Source organism: Leptosomus discolor, chromosome 1, assembly GCF_034619465.1.
Source record: "Leptosomus discolor isolate bLepDis1 chromosome 1, bLepDis1.hap2, whole genome shotgun sequence".
Lineage (NCBI taxonomy): Eukaryota > Metazoa > Chordata > Aves > Leptosomiformes > Leptosomidae > Leptosomus > Leptosomus discolor.
The window spans coordinates 193792625-193810326 of NC_141391.1; the positions used below are offsets into that span (position 1 = coordinate 193792625).

A 17702-nucleotide genomic window follows, 5' to 3' on the forward strand; every position below is an offset into this window, starting at 1 on the left:
TGTAAGCATGGTGGGTGTCAAGCCGAAAGGAGATTCCTCCTCCCCCACTCCCTGCCAGCAAGCAGTGACAAACGAAAACAAAAGCAGGAAGAAAATATGACCAGAGTCTTAATTTTTGGGACTAACTCATAAATTGTAAATGTATGGCTTACTTCTCCTACTTTGAAAATTAGGTATTTCTGGGTAGTTTGCAATGCATAGATAACAAGCCTTCTTATAAAATCTTTCTTTTCTGTCATTATTTGCTGTGTCCTCCAAACTATTAGGGACCGAAAGCTTTTTCTTTTATATCAAGCACTTAAGACTTTTACTGCAGTAGAAGTGCTACAGTAATGCAATACATTGTTTAAATTTTCTTCATTTATCCTCCAAGTCCCTACATCACGTCAAAACATATTTTATTTTAAAATATAAAAACCTACAAAGTCAATTTCAAGAAATCACTTATAAAATATTACAAAAGTTTTCGTGTGAAAGATTAAACAAAAAATAAAACAAGCTATTACTTAAGATAATATTGACATAATCAAGTCCTACCAGTTTTACTAGCTGTTAGCAGTTCTTCTCTAGAACAGAAATACAGAAGAGAAACTTATCTGATTAGCAGGTTGCACAGAAATTGTTTACCTAATGTCTTATAAAATTTAATTTTGTAAATCCAATATTATTTGCATGACTACTATTTACAAATCATGTTGTTGTCCCCCCCAGTCTCCCTGTGTATAGAAATGTGTGATATTTAAAGACATTTCAGAAGTTCACTAATTAGAGATATATTTTCTGTTTTATTATAAATTAAAATTTAAATAGTTTTACCTTTGAAACAAGTAGAGAAATAATTTCTTTAACAGTTTCTTCAATCAAGTCGTCTATTTTTGAATGGTACTGTTGCTGTATTTCAAAAGATAAAGAAGCATTAGCATGTATATGAACACACACTTTTGTCATAAGTCATAAATGGTACAAAGCTGATAACCCTGCCAGATCAGATTTACTTAAAATTATCATTTTGAACATCAGAAGAACAAACCCTTGAAAATGATCCACCCAATCAACACTTTCTTACATTCTCTGTTGAAAATTTTCCCATGTACACTGTTGAGTTAAGCAGCTAATGGGGTTATTATTTAGATGAATTGAGTTCTTATTCTTATTCAGGCGAAGGAATGTGAAGGATACTTTTTGTCTTCTCCTATATAATTAAGGTGGCCATGTATTTTTTTTTTTTCTAAAGGGTTGGTTTAGCTGGAGAAGCAAAAAGACTAGAATAAGATTTAATTAATACAGCATTTCATGTCTGACAACTCTCATTCATAAGTTATTTTAAATGTCCTCTAGAAATAAAATGAGCTCCAATTGTTCACCCTAAAAGAGCTTTTCTGTTAGCACAGTGAGCTGTAGTTTATACAAATCTTACAATATGCTCAAGCAAGGGCAAAATTAAAATTTCATCAACAAAACAGAATAGATGGTAACAAATTAATAGGCCATAAAAGGCATAATAAAACAGACTTAAATCTCCATAGCCTTTTCGTTTTTCTTTTTCATAGAAAATGTGCCTTTAAGTAAATGCTTTTAAGATAAATCTGAAAGACTTTTTAGATAATACTACAGAGTTCCCTTCTGAAATTAGCACGAACTAGGGATCCCATTCTGTCAAGGAGGCACATCAATTTAAACAGTAATTCTTCCTTTAGAAGCATTTATCTGACAGCAAAGATTGTCCCCAATAGCCACTTCACAGAAAATGTGACTTGTAAAGACTAACCCTATCTTCATAGTTCAAGGCTACTTGGAACAGCTAACAGCATAATGCTCGGAGTAAAAGTACTGAGGTCAGTATAAACATTAGCCTAACTTAGCAGCCGTCAGCTCAACAGTTTTCAGGACTGTAAGTTTTTAAAGGCTATTTTTCATCTGTCTCAGAGTTGCCATACAAACCAAAACATTAAAACTGATCTGCTTAATATATTTAGGAATGATTTTCTAAACAGTGCACCTACCAAAACTGTGTTTAAAATAAGAGAGAATAAAACTACGAGATGTGGTTGCCCACACATACGTATCTGCTACAGGTACTAACACCAAGCATGTTAATTTTTGGTTTTAAATTCTTTTAAAGTTTAAAAACACTTGGAAAGTGTAAATACACATCTCAGACAAACAGCAGCAAACATCTTGGAACAGTGAAAGACTGTATTAGAAATACATCAAAGAACTTTCCACAATTTCAGATTCATTTTATTCTAACCATATTGATGTCTTCACCAATCTAATATTCTCTTGATCTACTAAGGGCTTAAATCACCCCAAACTGTCTGTGACATCTGTTGCTTCCAGAGACTTCAGCAGGCAATGGTTTCTTACTCTCTGAAAACAGTAAATAATTGTTCTCCCACAGATTCATGTCAAAAATATACATGCTCCTATGATCCATGAAAAATCACAGTTGTCCCTCCCATAAAGTGTCTATAGCTTTACCTCCACAGCAGATTAAATTAATGGATCTATGTATATTCCAAGATCAGGTCCTATATTTTTGCTTTTTTTCTTTTCTTTTTCTTCCCCCCCGCCTTCACCACAAGGCAAATAGGAATGGAACATAATCGGTAACTTCACTGCCTGACCAAGAAAAACAAGAACTAAATACAATTATTCAAAAAATCATAACAAGCTTCCAAAATGATGACATTTATTTAGAAATATTTATTTTTTTTTTTTAACTCGAATTTTTTCACACACGATGCTGAAATCAGCACCTGTAGGACTGCAGCTTTTCTACTTCTGCCAAGCTTGCTCAGTGAGAGCAGACAAATCCTCATCCTTTTCCCAAATGCATTTATGGATAGCTGTGCATTTACATTCCTCTGCTGGCTGATGTGGTCACAATCCACACGGAGTCTGAACCTAGACAATTCAGCTCCCACAGCTAAATTATTTAATATGTTTTAGAGTCTTTCAGCATCATCCCAAAGCCCCTGAAGGGGGGCTCTGCCTTTCCAGCTGCCCTAGAATAACTCCCAGTAAAATATGAAATACAGCTGCAGCTGTAGGAGGTACATGGGAGAAAACTGTGCTTGGTGGCTATAATTCTCTACTACTTATGCAGTTAAGTAAGTCTCCTCCTTAAATTGTATGAAATCAAAATAGCTTCAGAAACAAAGTTCATCGAATTAAAGCCCATTTTTTCCCTAAATTTTTCTACAGATATACATAGCACTGGCTGTGGCACATTACATTGAAATGGCACATCACTCATTTTTCCTCAAATTGGAAAGTATGTCTGTCTTCTTTTACAAGCATGATAGGGTACTGGGAGGCTGGAATTCTGAAACAACTAAAATGGCTTCTATATATGTTGATTCTTCCTCCAGTAGTATTTCGTGTGTGATTCTTAGCTATTGTACTCAAAAAGGTGAATGTTGCCAGAATACTGCAGCATCTAGACCACAAAGTTATGTTAACAGGTTTTAAACTATTTATCACAAAGAACAAAGGCCAAAAAAATCTCTGCATTGAATGTTACGTTACAGAAAAGGTTTCCCTTACTGCTGCTATCCATTTGACTCGGGATCCATGGACTTTAAAGGAGTAGCACCTGTTGCCTTCTGGTTCAGGAAAGAAGGAAGTGGGATACTGCTCACCGTACAGCTGCCCAGGACTACACACACTGAAACTAAGAAGCTGGGCAGGCAACTGTTTGAGAAGTAGCAGCAACCAGTATGTCACTTGGCTGTCTTGCTGCACTCTTCCCCCGTACTCCATGAACTGCTATTCTGAAGCAGGCTGCAGGCACCAACAGTTAGTACGAGATGTGGCGGTTCTCCCCTGGACCTGCCTCTCAAACCCTCCTAAGGCAACTGCCAACCAATGCAGAAGGCATTCAGCCAGCTGATCTCTCTTCAAACACAAGGTAATGACTGTGCCTGTAGCTAAATTATGCTGTGCTTCTCTTAGGTTTTAAGATGACATTCTGAAAGCAAGGAGGGGAGCCCTCCTGAATGGCAGACTTAGCAACTCTTTATGAGAGTGGACTTAACTGGAAGACATTTTGGAGAATGTTGAGCAGTGCATGAAGTAATGTAGGAAAACCTGGGGATTCAACCAAATTTAAACTCTAAACTCAAGATGCTGTTATTGCTAAGCATAACCAGAATGCCCTGATTACATGAAAAGTAAGAATTCTCTCCTATCCGACAACACAGGGTGAAAACTTCCACATCTGACTCTACTTGAACAAGGTATGCAACTGCTCATAGCTCTATATAGGGAATGAAAAGAGCATTCTGTATTCAAGATGTTTTAGTCTAACCATCTCATTAAATAACACCTTCCATCACTTGCAGAATAAGTTCTAGAAAATGTCAGATGGATTTTCAGTGTTGCGTTCTAGATATATGAACAGGCCTTTTGAAAAATGTCACCTCAGGCCTTATGGAATGGTTTTCTTGAGTGGCAGAAAAGATCATGTTTGAGACTAAAATGAAGACGATGGAGGACAAGTGAAAGAAAGGTAATATGGAAAAGGTTTCAAGACCAAGTGTCTAAGTAGGAATAATTGAAAATGCCAGAGCTGCTATAGAGGAGCCAGAGATGCAAGTGTTTATGTTATGAGATGTTCTCCTGTCTGCTTTGACAGATGGGCAGATTCTAGAAGTATCTCTCCCAACAAATCTTGAACTATTTCAAACAACCACGACATCAGCTACAAGCAATTGAAATTTTTTTGAATTTATTTTTTTATTAATCTTACAAAAAAGTCTTGGGAGTAGAAGAAACTGATAGACAAGAATTTAAAGTTTATGAGAAAGAAGGAAGTTTTCACATTATCTGATGGTTTCTGATATGTGAAAAATTTGAGATTCCTTTGGTTTATTAGATGAACTGGGAGGAAGATTAATTCGGGGACTCTGAAAGAAGTATGTACTTCATCACAGCTATGCTAAATTGTGAAAATCTTGCACTGAAAAGAAGCATTGGAATCATTTGGGGTCATGGTCAGACCTAGTAGGGAACAAGAGACTGTATTTCTGTTTTGGTGTTGTGAAGAGTGTATGATGGACCTTGAAAATCTAGAGAATGGGAAGTGTGGTGGGTTGACCCTGGCCAAAATGCCAGGTGCCCACCAAAGCCACTCTATCACTCCCCCTCCTTAACTGGACAGGAGAGAGGAGAGAAAAAAAAATAACAACAGGCTTGTGGGGTTGAGATAAGGACAGGGAGATCACTCAGCATTTACCGTCACGGGCAAAACAGACTCAACTGGAAGGAAATGTAATTTATTACCAATTAACTCAGAGAGGAGTAATGAGAAATAAAACCAAATCTTAAAACACCTTCCCCCCACCCCTCCTTCCTTTCCCGGGCATAACTTTGATCCTGATTTTCCTCCCTCCTCCCCCTCAGCAGCACAGGGGGAAAACAGGGAATGGGGGTTGGGGTCAGTTCATCACACTGTTGTTTTCTGCCGCTTCTTCCTCCTCAGGGGAAGGATTCCTCACACGTTTCCCCTGCTCCAATGTGGGGTCTCCCTCATGGCAGAAAGTCCTCCATGACTTCTCCAATGTGAGTCTTCCCACGGGTTCAGTCCTTCATGAACTGCTCCAGCGTGGGTCTCCTCCACGGTGTGCAGTCCTTCAGGAACCGACTGCTCCAGCGTGAGCCCCCCTCATGGGGTCTCTGGCAGCAAACCTGCTCCAGCATGGGCTTCTCTCTCTCCATGGGCTACGGGTCCTGCCAGGAGCCTGTTCCAGTGCGGGCTTCCCACGGGGTCACAGCTTCCTTCAGGTATTCATCTACTCCGGTGTGGGGGCCCTCCAAGGCGTGTAGGCAGATATCTGCTCCCTGTTCATGGGCTGCAGGGGCACAGCCTGCCTCACCATGGTCTTCACCACAGACCGCAGGGGAAACGCTGCTCCAGCGCCTGGAGCATCTCCTCCCCCTCCTTCTTCACTGACCTTGGTGTCTGCAGGATGTTTCTCTCACATATTGTCACTCCTCTCACTCGCTGCAATTACTGCTGCGCAACAACTTTTTCACTCTCTTAAATACGTTATCACAGAGGCGAAAAACGCTGTCGCTGATGGGCTTGGCCTTGGCCAGCGGCGGGTCCGTCTTAAAGCCGGCTGGCATTGGCTGCATCTGACACAGGGGAAACTTCTAGCAGCTTCGTACAGAAGCCACCCCTGTAACCCCCCCCGCTACCAAGACCTTGCCACGCAGACCCGTTTCAGGAGAGACTCTGGTGGCGGTCTGCAATCCAAAATGTAACTGTAAATGCTGAATTTTGGCTCTGAGGGGACGGGCTGACAAGGCAGGAGGCATTGCCCAGAGCAGGTGAGAGAAATGGCATGACTGTGGAGAGTGAGGGTGTACCATCTGTCTGCAGGTCTTTACGGAGGTGCTGGTATTGCCTGTCCTCAATGAAGGGTGTGCATGTGTGTGTTTGCAGGTTATTGCTCAGACACTAAGTAAAAGATGAAATGGCAGCATCAGCCTCATGCAAAGAGTTGCTAGTGTAGTTTACTTCTGATGTCCAAAACGTTGTGACCTGGTAAGACAGGACACTGGGTCTGAAAACCAGAAGGGCGAAGAATTCATCTGGAACCACCTTTGAGGATGACTAGGAAAGAAGAACTGAGGAGCTGATCAGTCTGTAATAAGGTCAGGCTGTAAAGGAATTCTGAGGGCTAGGCTAACAAATTAACATGAAAGGCAATATTAGCATTTCAAAGAAAAAATGGCTGTTAATAATCAAAGGAAAAACGTAGGTTAAAAAACAATGAAAAGACACTTACCCATTGACTAGCAAACTGGTTCATGTCATGGAAAACCAAAAGGAAAAATAAAGATGACAGGGTAGAACAGGAAAATGATGAATGTCTCATTGAATTGGAAAAAAAAAAAAGACAATTACATTGAATATGCTAACTTAAAAAGACGTCAATAAAGTGAAAAGCATAGTACAGAAACGGAAAAAACAACAGAAAAAATATAACCAAATAATATAAATGTGAAACTGCCCAAAGCAGACATACCTTTTTGGTGCCAAATTCTGACAAATGTTTTTACTGTCCAAAACCAAATCAAACAAAATTACACTGCTAATGCATTAGCACAGCAAAACCAGTTTTAATTTTATGCTGATGGTCTCACCACTCAAGGTAGTATGCCTTTTTCACTTCACAGATTACTCCTGCCGAGAGTGACAACATGGGAAGGACAGTAGTCTGTGAAGTCTACGTATCCTTCAAAAGCACATCAGTGCTCCACTGTGGAGTATCTACAGTCCTGGCAGCAGACTACTGCCAATATGGTCCCTGTCCTTGGAGATCAAATAAAAAATCCCATTAAATTACCTCATTATTTCTTTCCTCTATTTTTAGCATGTACATAGGCATGAATGCTGGGTATATGACCCATTTAAACCCAAACTTTACTCATTTAAAACCTGTCTGCAAAGGATAATGTTTTAGCTCTATTTTACTATTACAAAAGAGCCCTGAAGTGGGCTGTTTCTCTGCTGCAACCCAAGAGAAATTCCCAGAGGGGCTGCGAGTCAAGAAATCCTCTGAATGTTCAACAGACTTACAGGTCAAAGCAAATTACAGAAGCACTCTGTGTCTTCTCTGGTGGAAGATGAGGGGTTGTGCCTTGCATGGTGCTTCTAGGGAGCAGTCTATGCATGCTCCTGTACAAACAGAGCTACGTGACACATTTCAGCTAGTTTGAAATTAATCTACAAGGTACTGTCTGCAGTGTGTGAGATGTTTCAGATTAACCCAACATAGGAATTAAACAAACTAAATTCCACTTACCTCTTGCCCTCCATCCAGTATGCAGAGTTTAGCTGTCTGTTTTTTGGCATCAACTAGGACATTAAACATTGTACACAGAGAAGAAGGGATACGCAAGTCCGTTGATTTGTTTGTCTTTTGCAGCTTGAGTTCAAATGCAATTCTTGTTCTGTTTTTTAAAACACAATTCATAATATCAGTCTCTCTGATAATTCTGAACAACCAGCGTACAAATATACGAGCCTTACTAAACACATTGGCTTAACCATGTGCATCCATGTGGAAACATCTTTGAAATAAAATTCTGTAAGAAGTGCAGAATATCCACTGATTCAATAAACAATTGCATTGATAGTAATCTCAAGGTTCTGCACCGCTTCAGCTAATTCAGTTGAATAATAGAAGTATTATCTTCTTGCCTACTATACAATCATAATCTTCATTGTATGATGCTAAGAACAATTTAAAGCAACGAAAATACCCCACATTTTCCAGCTCTTCTATGTTAAAATGCAGTTTATCATACCAAATACTTGCTTCTAAGAAATATAATTAAAAAATCCTCCTCTGGCTTTAATAGAAAAGAAAATTTTACTGAAGAAAAGGGGTTTATTATTAAGCAAATATTAATATTTATATTGAAAAGTAAGCAGTATCAGGAGATACATAATACAAAAAACCCATTTTCTTCTGAGACCAGTGTAAATAAGGAGCAATGTCACTGAAATAAATCATAATAGTTCAGAATACATAAATTTCCACCCTTATTTTTAAATGAGGGTACCAGAAACGGACACAATATTTTAAGATGGGAACAGAAGCATCCTATTTGCATTTTAAAAAGTCTTATACATTGTATTAGTATCACAGTAAGAGTTATAATAGAACAGTTCCATCATTCTTTTCTGAGTTGCTACTGTCTAATACAATCCATTCTATGAATATAATTTACTTTATTATCTGATGTATGGTGTCTTTAACCACACTAAAACATTCTTAGTGTATTAACACTAGTATGTTATGTATTAACTCTAAAATATTAATACATTTTCTGTATTGACACTAGGATCATTCTGTAATATTAATTAAACTTTCATTTATCGCCACCAGAATCTTCTTATTCTCTACAAAAGCAAGCAGCAAAGATGTTGGGATTGGTATCACAGACCAAAAACTGATCCATAAGAAATTCTTTATGTAATGCCTCTGTGTTAGTAATTCTGTTCTCAGCTTCTGTTTGAGATCCTGGCAGAGAGCCATTTTTAACCTATTTTGTTTGTGCCATTAAAATCCACACAGTCAAATCTGTATGATAAAAAGTTTTAGATAATGACAACATGTTGCATTACATTTGTGGTCTAGGAGTATTTATATTAACACAATTACCTTTCCCACCTTAATCTGTAATAATTTCTAAAAAAGACATAAAATGAATTTAAAAGATTCATTTTTCAATAAAATATTTTAACTGCAACTAATTATATACATCTTTGTATTCTAGTCCTGTTGATAAGAGTCCCAGTGTAAAGATTTTTAATTTTTTTTTCCAGGCTTGAAGTCAATATAATCAATATATTGCTGCATCTTAATGCTACTCCTTTTATGGCTTTTAAGACTAATAAGTCTTCCAGTCCTTTGAGATTTCACCATTTTTCTAAGATTTGCTAGATATTTGTAGTTGACTACAAATTCACATTGACTACACCAAATTCTTTAAACAGATGGATGTAAGCTTACATCACTTCCATTTTAGTAGATAGTCTCCTATCTTCCTTTGTTACAGAGCCTAAAATTTTATTCCATTCACTATATCATCCCCCTTTGAAAATCAAATAGAAATGTTTGTGAAGTGCTTCTTCCTTTTTTACTATGATTTCATCACTGTAGCTCTAGCAACAGGCTTATATACTAAGCCTGAGGTTCTCTTTGTTCCTGCTATGTTTAACAGAAAATAATAAAACACCATGTTATCAAATTTAACCTTAGCGGATGTTAAAGGTTCCCTGTTTCTTTAGCCTTCCTTATCAATGTTGTATATTTTCTGATGGACACTATTAAATTGTCTACAAACTTTTTTTTTTTTTCCTCCTTTCTATTTATTCTTTTAAAAACAGTATTTTTATGTGTCCAGACTAAGCTTTCTCTGTATGTGGGATCATGGCTTCTGAACTACCCAATAGGAGATCCCTGTAAATTTTCTAGACATACAGATATCTCTTCTAAACTCAGTGATAGGTACTGAGAGCTATGGCAGAGATCTTTTTAGATCTCTTATGTTATGTTGCATTTAGATCTCTTTAAATTATGCTTAATTTAGAAGCATATACCCATAATTTTAAGATACACCTCAAGAAAAAAAACACTATGTTTTCTATAATTTCCAGAAGCTTAGCAATATAAAACTTTGTTAGATGACTTACAGATAGCCTTCTTCTGTTCATCGTATAAATGCAGAAATGCTGTATACTCTTTAATTTGTAATATATTTCTTAGAGACAGTACTCTAAAATAATGATAAACTAAGTATTATTAACCGAACATAAAGAATAATATAGTAACAGAGAAGGGAAACGTACAAAAAGAAAAAAAGATTTCTTTTAGCAGAACCCTGAGATTTGTTAATGTTTGCCACAAATACGGAATAGAAAAGAGATTTGGTTTATTCACTTCCAAAGGTCTACTCACAACATATGTAGAAATTCTCCTTGGTATTTCCTAGATGTTGCCAAATTGCTGATTGAGAAATGCTGGGAAGTACACACAAGTCACCATCTCTTTAAAGCTGCCCTGAGCCCTATAACAAGATTCTGGTACAGATGTACCTCTGTGAGCCAGTACAACTCCTATGTTAACATGTTCCTATTTTAATTTTCAAATCTCTCCCAATTTTTAATTGATCAGTTCAACTGTACCTTTTAACGCAGGCTTCTATCATGTCAGTGGCCATGAGTTTAAGTCTCTGCTCTAAATGGTGGGCAAATTCTGGTTCTGGCCAGTGAAGATCAAATACAAACATCTGCAGAGCATCCAGTTTCCAGAAAAGGTCTTCTGATGTAGCTGAGCCATTGCTATAGGAAACAAAATAAAACAAAACAAAGTCCCCAAGAAACAGAAGATAAATGTATGGACGTCTACCCCTGTTGCCACAGAATTATCTAAGGTAATAAGATTTCCTTATCACATCATCTTCCTCCTTCACTTCGCTGTATCTCATAGCACAGTTGCTTTTATTTCAAGAACGTGAAAATGGTCATGGAAAATTTAAAATAATTCCCATTAGGGTGAAAAAATGAAAGTTTTCTCATCTGTTAGCTGAGAAATATGACAGGCTAGTGAGGTAGACCGGACGATTGGGAACATGGAAAATGAAGTGGCTTAAATTTTAGATCACGACAGGAAAAATAAAGGGTACAGGAAGTATTAATTAGTAAGGCCTTTTCAAAACAGTGAAGAATTTGCACATATGTTTTCTTGCCTTCATAACTCTGGTAGACAAGCCTACCAAAGAAATGAGTATGCTAGTAGCAACATTGTAAAAGAGACACCCAGACAAATAGTCCCTTGATAAATGTTCATTAATTCTAACTGCGGGAATAACATCAGATCCCAGTGGAAAAAAGAGAACAGAAACTATTTAAAGAAATTCATGCACAAACAAAACAGGGGATTATCACGGCTCTGTGTCATCTCAGATTGTCCACACAGGTTTAAAGTTCTTTTTCCACCCTGAAACGATTGCTAAATTTAAAGACATTTGCTTGTGATAAGATAAAACAATTTAAGGCCAATCTTAGCAGTAACTAGTTACACTTCCACTATCATCGTGAACTAATTACATTTTCATGATGGGTTGTATGGCAATGCCTGGGTTATTGTTTAAGGACAGTTATACTACGCAGCATGGCATTCCAGCATGTTAGTGACACAAGCAACCAAAACTCATCCTGGCAGACCTAGTGCAGATCCAAATATTTAAATATGTCACTGCTGCCATTTTCCTTCTTCTGCCTCATGACAAACAAACACAATTACTGAAGTGTTAAGTGACCCCAGCTCTCATGGAAGGAGTCATTGAGTGCCAAGCGTGCTCAGAACAGAGCAGGGCCAGATTAAAAAACAAACGTGAAAAATAGAAAGGACCTCTAATACCTGACCACCTAATGCACCCCTCAGATGGCAGCACCACCACCGGTTCAACTGGGTTAGCTGAGACGGTGGGCTGTGAAGCAAAGCAAAGCAGAGCTCATGTTCAGGGCTGTGAAGAGGCAGCACGGATGCAGCAGGAGCACTGATTCGGTCTCACAGCACCCCGCCACCTTCTAGACCCACCCAACTGCTCCCTTGCCCTGCTGCCTTAATGCTACCATGACTTCAGAGCCATTGGTGCCTTCTGCAATGCCATCTCAGTGTCGAAAGTGGCTGTCGGGCTAGGTGGAGGGGACAGCCAAGAAGGGCTGGGCAGTGGATGACAAGCTGGGAGCAGGGGTGCCTGCCTACGGAAAAGGCTGGCTCCAAGCAACCCACCCTGACTTTGGCTTTGGTCTGAAATGGCGCACGTTTTGATATCTTCACTACGCATAGCAGGATATTCCGCAGTTTTAGACAGGCTTTTTTGATACCGTACATATTTTCCTTGCTTATTTTAAACGGTAATTGTTACTTTTACATTGTATCATGCTCCTGAAAGAAAACAGCAGAAACAGGAAAAAGGCCCATAGGACTGTTAAGGTTGCAACTTGCACAGGGACCTTACCTGTTAAGGCTGGACCTGAATAGGGAGCACTTTTGCACACTACTAGGTTTAATTAAGAAATGGTAATAACAAACCACCAAAACTCCTCAGAAAGTTTATACTTTTGTTGGACTGTTAAGCTGTACAATAACCAAATATTGAAGATTTCATTACACCTGCTGTGTACATTGGCAGTGAGCAAAGTTGTAGATGCTACATTACACACAATATTGTGACTACACCAATTTTTGAGATGACTGGCATAAAGAAGTCAAATTATACAGGGACAGAAACAGGGATAATCTCAGTATATATATTACAGTTGATAAGAACATACATTTTCTAGAAAACACACCATACTTTCTCAAGATACAGAACTACCATTTTTCAACATCAGATCATACAATTTAATCATGTTTTATTCTTCCATAGTTTTTTCTTTTGCCTAATGGAATTCCAAACAAAATTCTTTAGGACTCAGGAGGCCTAATGTGCTTTCAATAACACCAATATATTCTTAAGCACGTTCACTCCCTGGTAGCCATGTAATTTGGTTTCATTATACTACCAAATAAAGTTCACAATTATAATAAATGTAATAATAGACACAGGTTCATGAAACACTAATTCATTCTGTGAGAAACACTAATTCATTCATTTGCTTTTCATATTATTATGAGGTCCCATTCTTCAATTTTTTTATGCAGCATTATCCAATGACACATGAATTTGATTTACATACTATACTAAAATGGGGAAGAAAAATGAAGTGCTACAACACAAACTATTTGTTCTTAGTTCACACACCCAGACATAAACACCGAATTTGTTTGTTAAATGCTGCAGAGAACTGTGATTTCAGTCATCTTTTTTCTGCTATTTGTACCAGATATTTGTTTTATTTGGATTTTAGGATTTTTTCCTGGCTCTTATTCAGTAAAAGCATTAGAAATATTATTAATTATCAGCATATAACTCAATACCCTGAAGTGATTGTACAGTCTATAGATTAGCTTTCCCTACTAGGAGCTGGTTATGTCACTTTTTAATAGCCCAGAACGTGGAACATGAAGAAGAGCCAAACTCAGTTTTTACCGAGGAATGCAGAAATTCCTGCATTCAAATCAAACCATCAAAGCATTTGAATCTACATCCACAACTGGAAAATATTTTCTTTTTTTGTGAAAGGTCAGAAAATGTTCTTGGCTATTGAAAAATTATTTAAGCATGTATAGTAAAGCTGCTTCAGTTTAATGCATGGAATAATACTGCTCTACCAGGAAACTGAACTGCTGCCTTTTAAAAAAATCTATGTTCAATATAGTTACCTATATTTTTAAAATTAAGCACAAGTCCACTGTTTGGCTGGTCAAAACTTAAGCTTTTACCACTAGTTTGTTGTCCACAAGGTACCATTTTGTTGTCCACTTTTTTTTAATTAGGTCATGGCAGTAAGAGAAGGTTTCCAATGATTAAGAGAGGCAAATGTTATGTCCATCCTAATTTTTTTTTTTAAATGGCAACTTAACTTTGTATTTGCTCAGACTTTGACTGGTAGATTGGACCAGATATCTCCAGACGTACACTTTAATCTAAATTATTTTATGGCTTTATGCTGAATATAGCAAAAAAAAAGTCAAAGACACAACGTTTCTCCAGGACCCTGCAGAATATTAAACTTAGGAGCTTCATATAGCCTCTTATCCACTTATTCACTTATCCACAGACAGCTGAGAGAGGCAACTTCCCACTAGGCTTGCCAGCTATGTAAGCAGTAGCAATTAGTCAAACAGTCGACTAATAAAGCAGAGGCTGCAAGATGCAAGATCAGCACACACACAAATCCAAAGCAGACGTAGAATACGTCATTTCTTGCCTAGATGTCAAACTCCATAGGGTAGCTTGGGATATGAAAATATAGGAGAAATATTAAAAATCTAACGATATATTGAATCAACCACAAGAATTAAAATCAGTTGGCTTCCATTCTTGTAGAATTTACCAAGGACAATGACGGTGATTTTACAAATTACTGCAATTATCTTTTTTAAAGGTTATTACTGAGTTACTACCCATTAGTGTTCTGCGGGGACTGTTTACAAAACAGGGCACTAGCTCTGTGTCCTTTGTGACCTCCTAGGCTGTGATCTGCAGCTCTATTTCCTTTATGCTGCCTCAAGATGTATATTCAGGGCTCAGAAAGTCAACTGAGAATCTCTTCAACAGAAAAGGATTTTCAATGATTACACAGTCAATGGCGGTTAGCCCCATCTCTTTATTTTCCATAAACAGATGAGGGGGAAGGATGGAGCAGAACTTTGCCATAGCAAGTAACTGCTTGTTTATGGACCCTCAAAGACACTAGGGATATATAGTTTCCTCACAGTTCCTCCTACTTAGATCAAAAGTGAGGCAACTTGATGATCAAGCAACCAAAACATGCTTCTTGATTCTTCTGTCTTCCTGCGTGTTAGTATTTTTGTAAGAAAAGAAATTTGGCCCACAATATACATTCGTCTTCCAGAACGCTCAATAGGAATCAGCTATATTCAAAACTCCTTATTCCACATAAACTAGATCAGCTAAATTTCACTACTTCATCAGTCCTATGGCTATACTTTTAAACACCCGTCCTTAAAAACACAAACCATGGTCTCCTTACACTTAACTGGAGGCAAGCACTATGGCAGGAATGTATGCGGCAATACAGATGCAATCCTTCAAAACAGCACTGAAAGGTGGCCTGCTGACTTATTCAGCATGCATGAACACACAGAGAGGTCCATCATGACAGCTCAGACACATTCAGACCAGATCCCTTCATACCACAATCAAAGCACTGTGACTGCTCCAGCTGGTCCCTCTTGTCACTCATGATAGCTGAGCCATAGCAGGAAGAACATAGCTGACACATTTCCTTTGTTGCTTCCTGTTCTGGTTGGAAGACAAGATAGAACTATTCTCCTGCAAGCATGTTTCCACAGACCTGAGTTTTGCTGAACATGATGTTCTAGACTGGCACCAGATACCAACAGACAACCTCAGGTCTGTATCTACAATATTTGCGGTCACTGAATCTATATCACGTTTGCACTGAAAATAATGATATATAAATCAAATCATAAACAATTAAAATCCCCCACAAATCTAACTTAAAAGCCAAGTCCAGAAGATGCAGAGAAATTAAATTTAAAATATGAAATTGATCAAAAAAGTAATTTAAATTAGTACATTTGAATTAATGGATAAGTAAGGGAAAAAAACCCTCAATCTGGCTGATCGGAAGCTTTTACAGAATATTCAAACTTTTTTGTTCTTTAAGGATGTTGTCTTCAGCCAAATGGAACAGTAATATAGTGCTCTGCATGTCTAGCCAAGGTGTCCTCAGAGTTGTCCTCTCCTGAGATCAATCAAGAAAAACAGACTTGTAACACTTTCCCCTTCTCTTATTTCCCTTTCCAATGCCCAATAATATAGGGTTAAGCCAAAACAACTGAAAATGCGGTAATGATCTTCCTAAGTGCTGTTATAAGCAGCACACATTTACTGCTCCAAAACACATGATCAAGGGGGAAAAAAAAGCGCAACAGTTAATTAAAAAATATAATTAATCTTTTCTAGTGATGTTCAAAAGAATTGCAGCAACTTTTAAGTGAAAGAGGGGAAAAACTATTGTCGTCAACAAATCACAAAGGAAATGGCTAACTGTGTATATATTTTCACCTATTTCTCTTCAGTAAAAGTTTTTAGGTACCACAGAAGCACAGAATGGTGGGGGTTGGAAGGGACCTCTGGAGATCATCTAGTCCAACTCCCCTGCTAAAGCAGGTTCACCTACAGCAGGTTGCACAGGACTGCATCCAGGCGGGTTTTGACTCAGAGAAAGAGACTCCACAACCTCTCTGGGCAGCCTGTTCCAGTGCTCTGTCCCCTCAGAGTAAAAAAGTTTTTCCTTGTGTTGAGGCAGAATTTCCTGTGCTCCAGTTTGTGCCTGTTGCCCCTTGTCCTGTCACTGGGCACCACTGAAAAAAGCCTGGCCCCATCCTCTTGACACCCACCCTTTACATATTTATAAGTGTTGATAAGGTCCTCTCTCAGTATTCTCTTCTCCAGGCTAAACAGACCCAGGTCTCTCGGCCTTTCCTCCTAAGAGAGATGCTCCAGTCCCCTGAGCATCTTCACAGCCCTCTGCTGGACTCTCGCCAGTAGTTCCATGTCTCTCTTGAACTGGGGGGCCCAGAACTGGACGCAGCACTCCAGATGTGGCCTCACCAGGGCAGAGGAGAGGGGGAGGAGAACCTCCCTTGACCTGCTGGTCACACTCTTCTTGATGCACCCCAGGATACCATCGGCCTTCTTGGCCACAAGGGCACATGGCTGGCTCAGGGTTAACTTGCTGTCCACCAGGACTGCCAGGTCCTTCTCTGCAGAGCTGCTCTCCAGCAGGTCAACCCCCAGCCTGTACTGGTGCATGGGGTTATTCCTTCCCAGGTGCAGGACCCTACACTTACCCTTATTGAACCTCATTAGGTTCTTCTCTGCCCAGCTTACCAGTCTGCCTAGGTCTCACTGAATGGCAGCACAACCTTCTGGTGTGTCAGTTGCTCCTCCCAGTTTTGTGTCATCAGCAAACTTGCTGAGGGTGCACTCTGTCCCTTCATTCAGGACATTGATGAATATGTTGAATAAGACTGGACCCAGTGCTGACCCCTGGGGAACACCACTAGTTACAGGTCTCCAGTTAGAATCTGTGCTGCTGATCACAACCCTCTGAGCTCTGCCCTTCAGCCAGTTCTCAATGCACCTCATTGTCCACTCATCTGTCCCACACTTCCTAAGCTTACCTATGAGGATGTGATGGGAGACAGTGTCAAAAGCCTTGCTGAAGTCAAGGTAAACACTGCTCTCCCCTTATCTACCCAGCCAGCCACACCATCATAGAAGGCTACCAGATTGGTCAAGCATGATTTCCCCTTGGTGAATCCGTGTTGACCACTCCTGATATCCTCCTTTTCCTCGACATGCTTAGAGACAACATCCAGAGTGAGCTGTTCCACCACCTTTCCAGGGATGGAGGTGAGTGTGACTGGCCTGTAGTTTCCTAGATCCTCCTTCTTGCCCTTTTTGAGGACTGGAGTGACATTGGCTTTCCTCCAGTCCTCAGGCAGTTCTCA

At 38.9% G+C, this 17702-nt stretch overlaps 1 protein-coding gene across 14 annotated transcripts in view; it reads right to left on the reverse strand.

Moving 5' to 3' along the window:
* Positions 1 to 17702, reverse strand: part of CADPS2 (calcium dependent secretion activator 2) — a 318458-nt gene that overhangs the window by 34771 nt on the left and 265985 nt on the right. For 10 of the 14 annotated variants that reach the window (XM_086473344.1, XM_086473312.1, XM_086473262.1 and 7 more), the window contains 3 exons: positions 10709 to 10864; positions 7818 to 7965; positions 817 to 891 (listed from right to left, as the gene is read on the reverse strand). In XM_086473344.1, coding sequence (XP_086329470.1) covers positions 817 to 891; positions 7818 to 7965; positions 10709 to 10864 — 379 coding nt within the window. Of the gene's footprint in view, positions 1 to 816; positions 892 to 6797; positions 6813 to 7817; positions 7966 to 10708; positions 10865 to 17702 lie in introns of all 14 variants that reach the window. The other 4 variants (XM_086473328.1, XM_086473256.1, XM_086473285.1 and 1 more) reach the window with 1 other exon arrangement.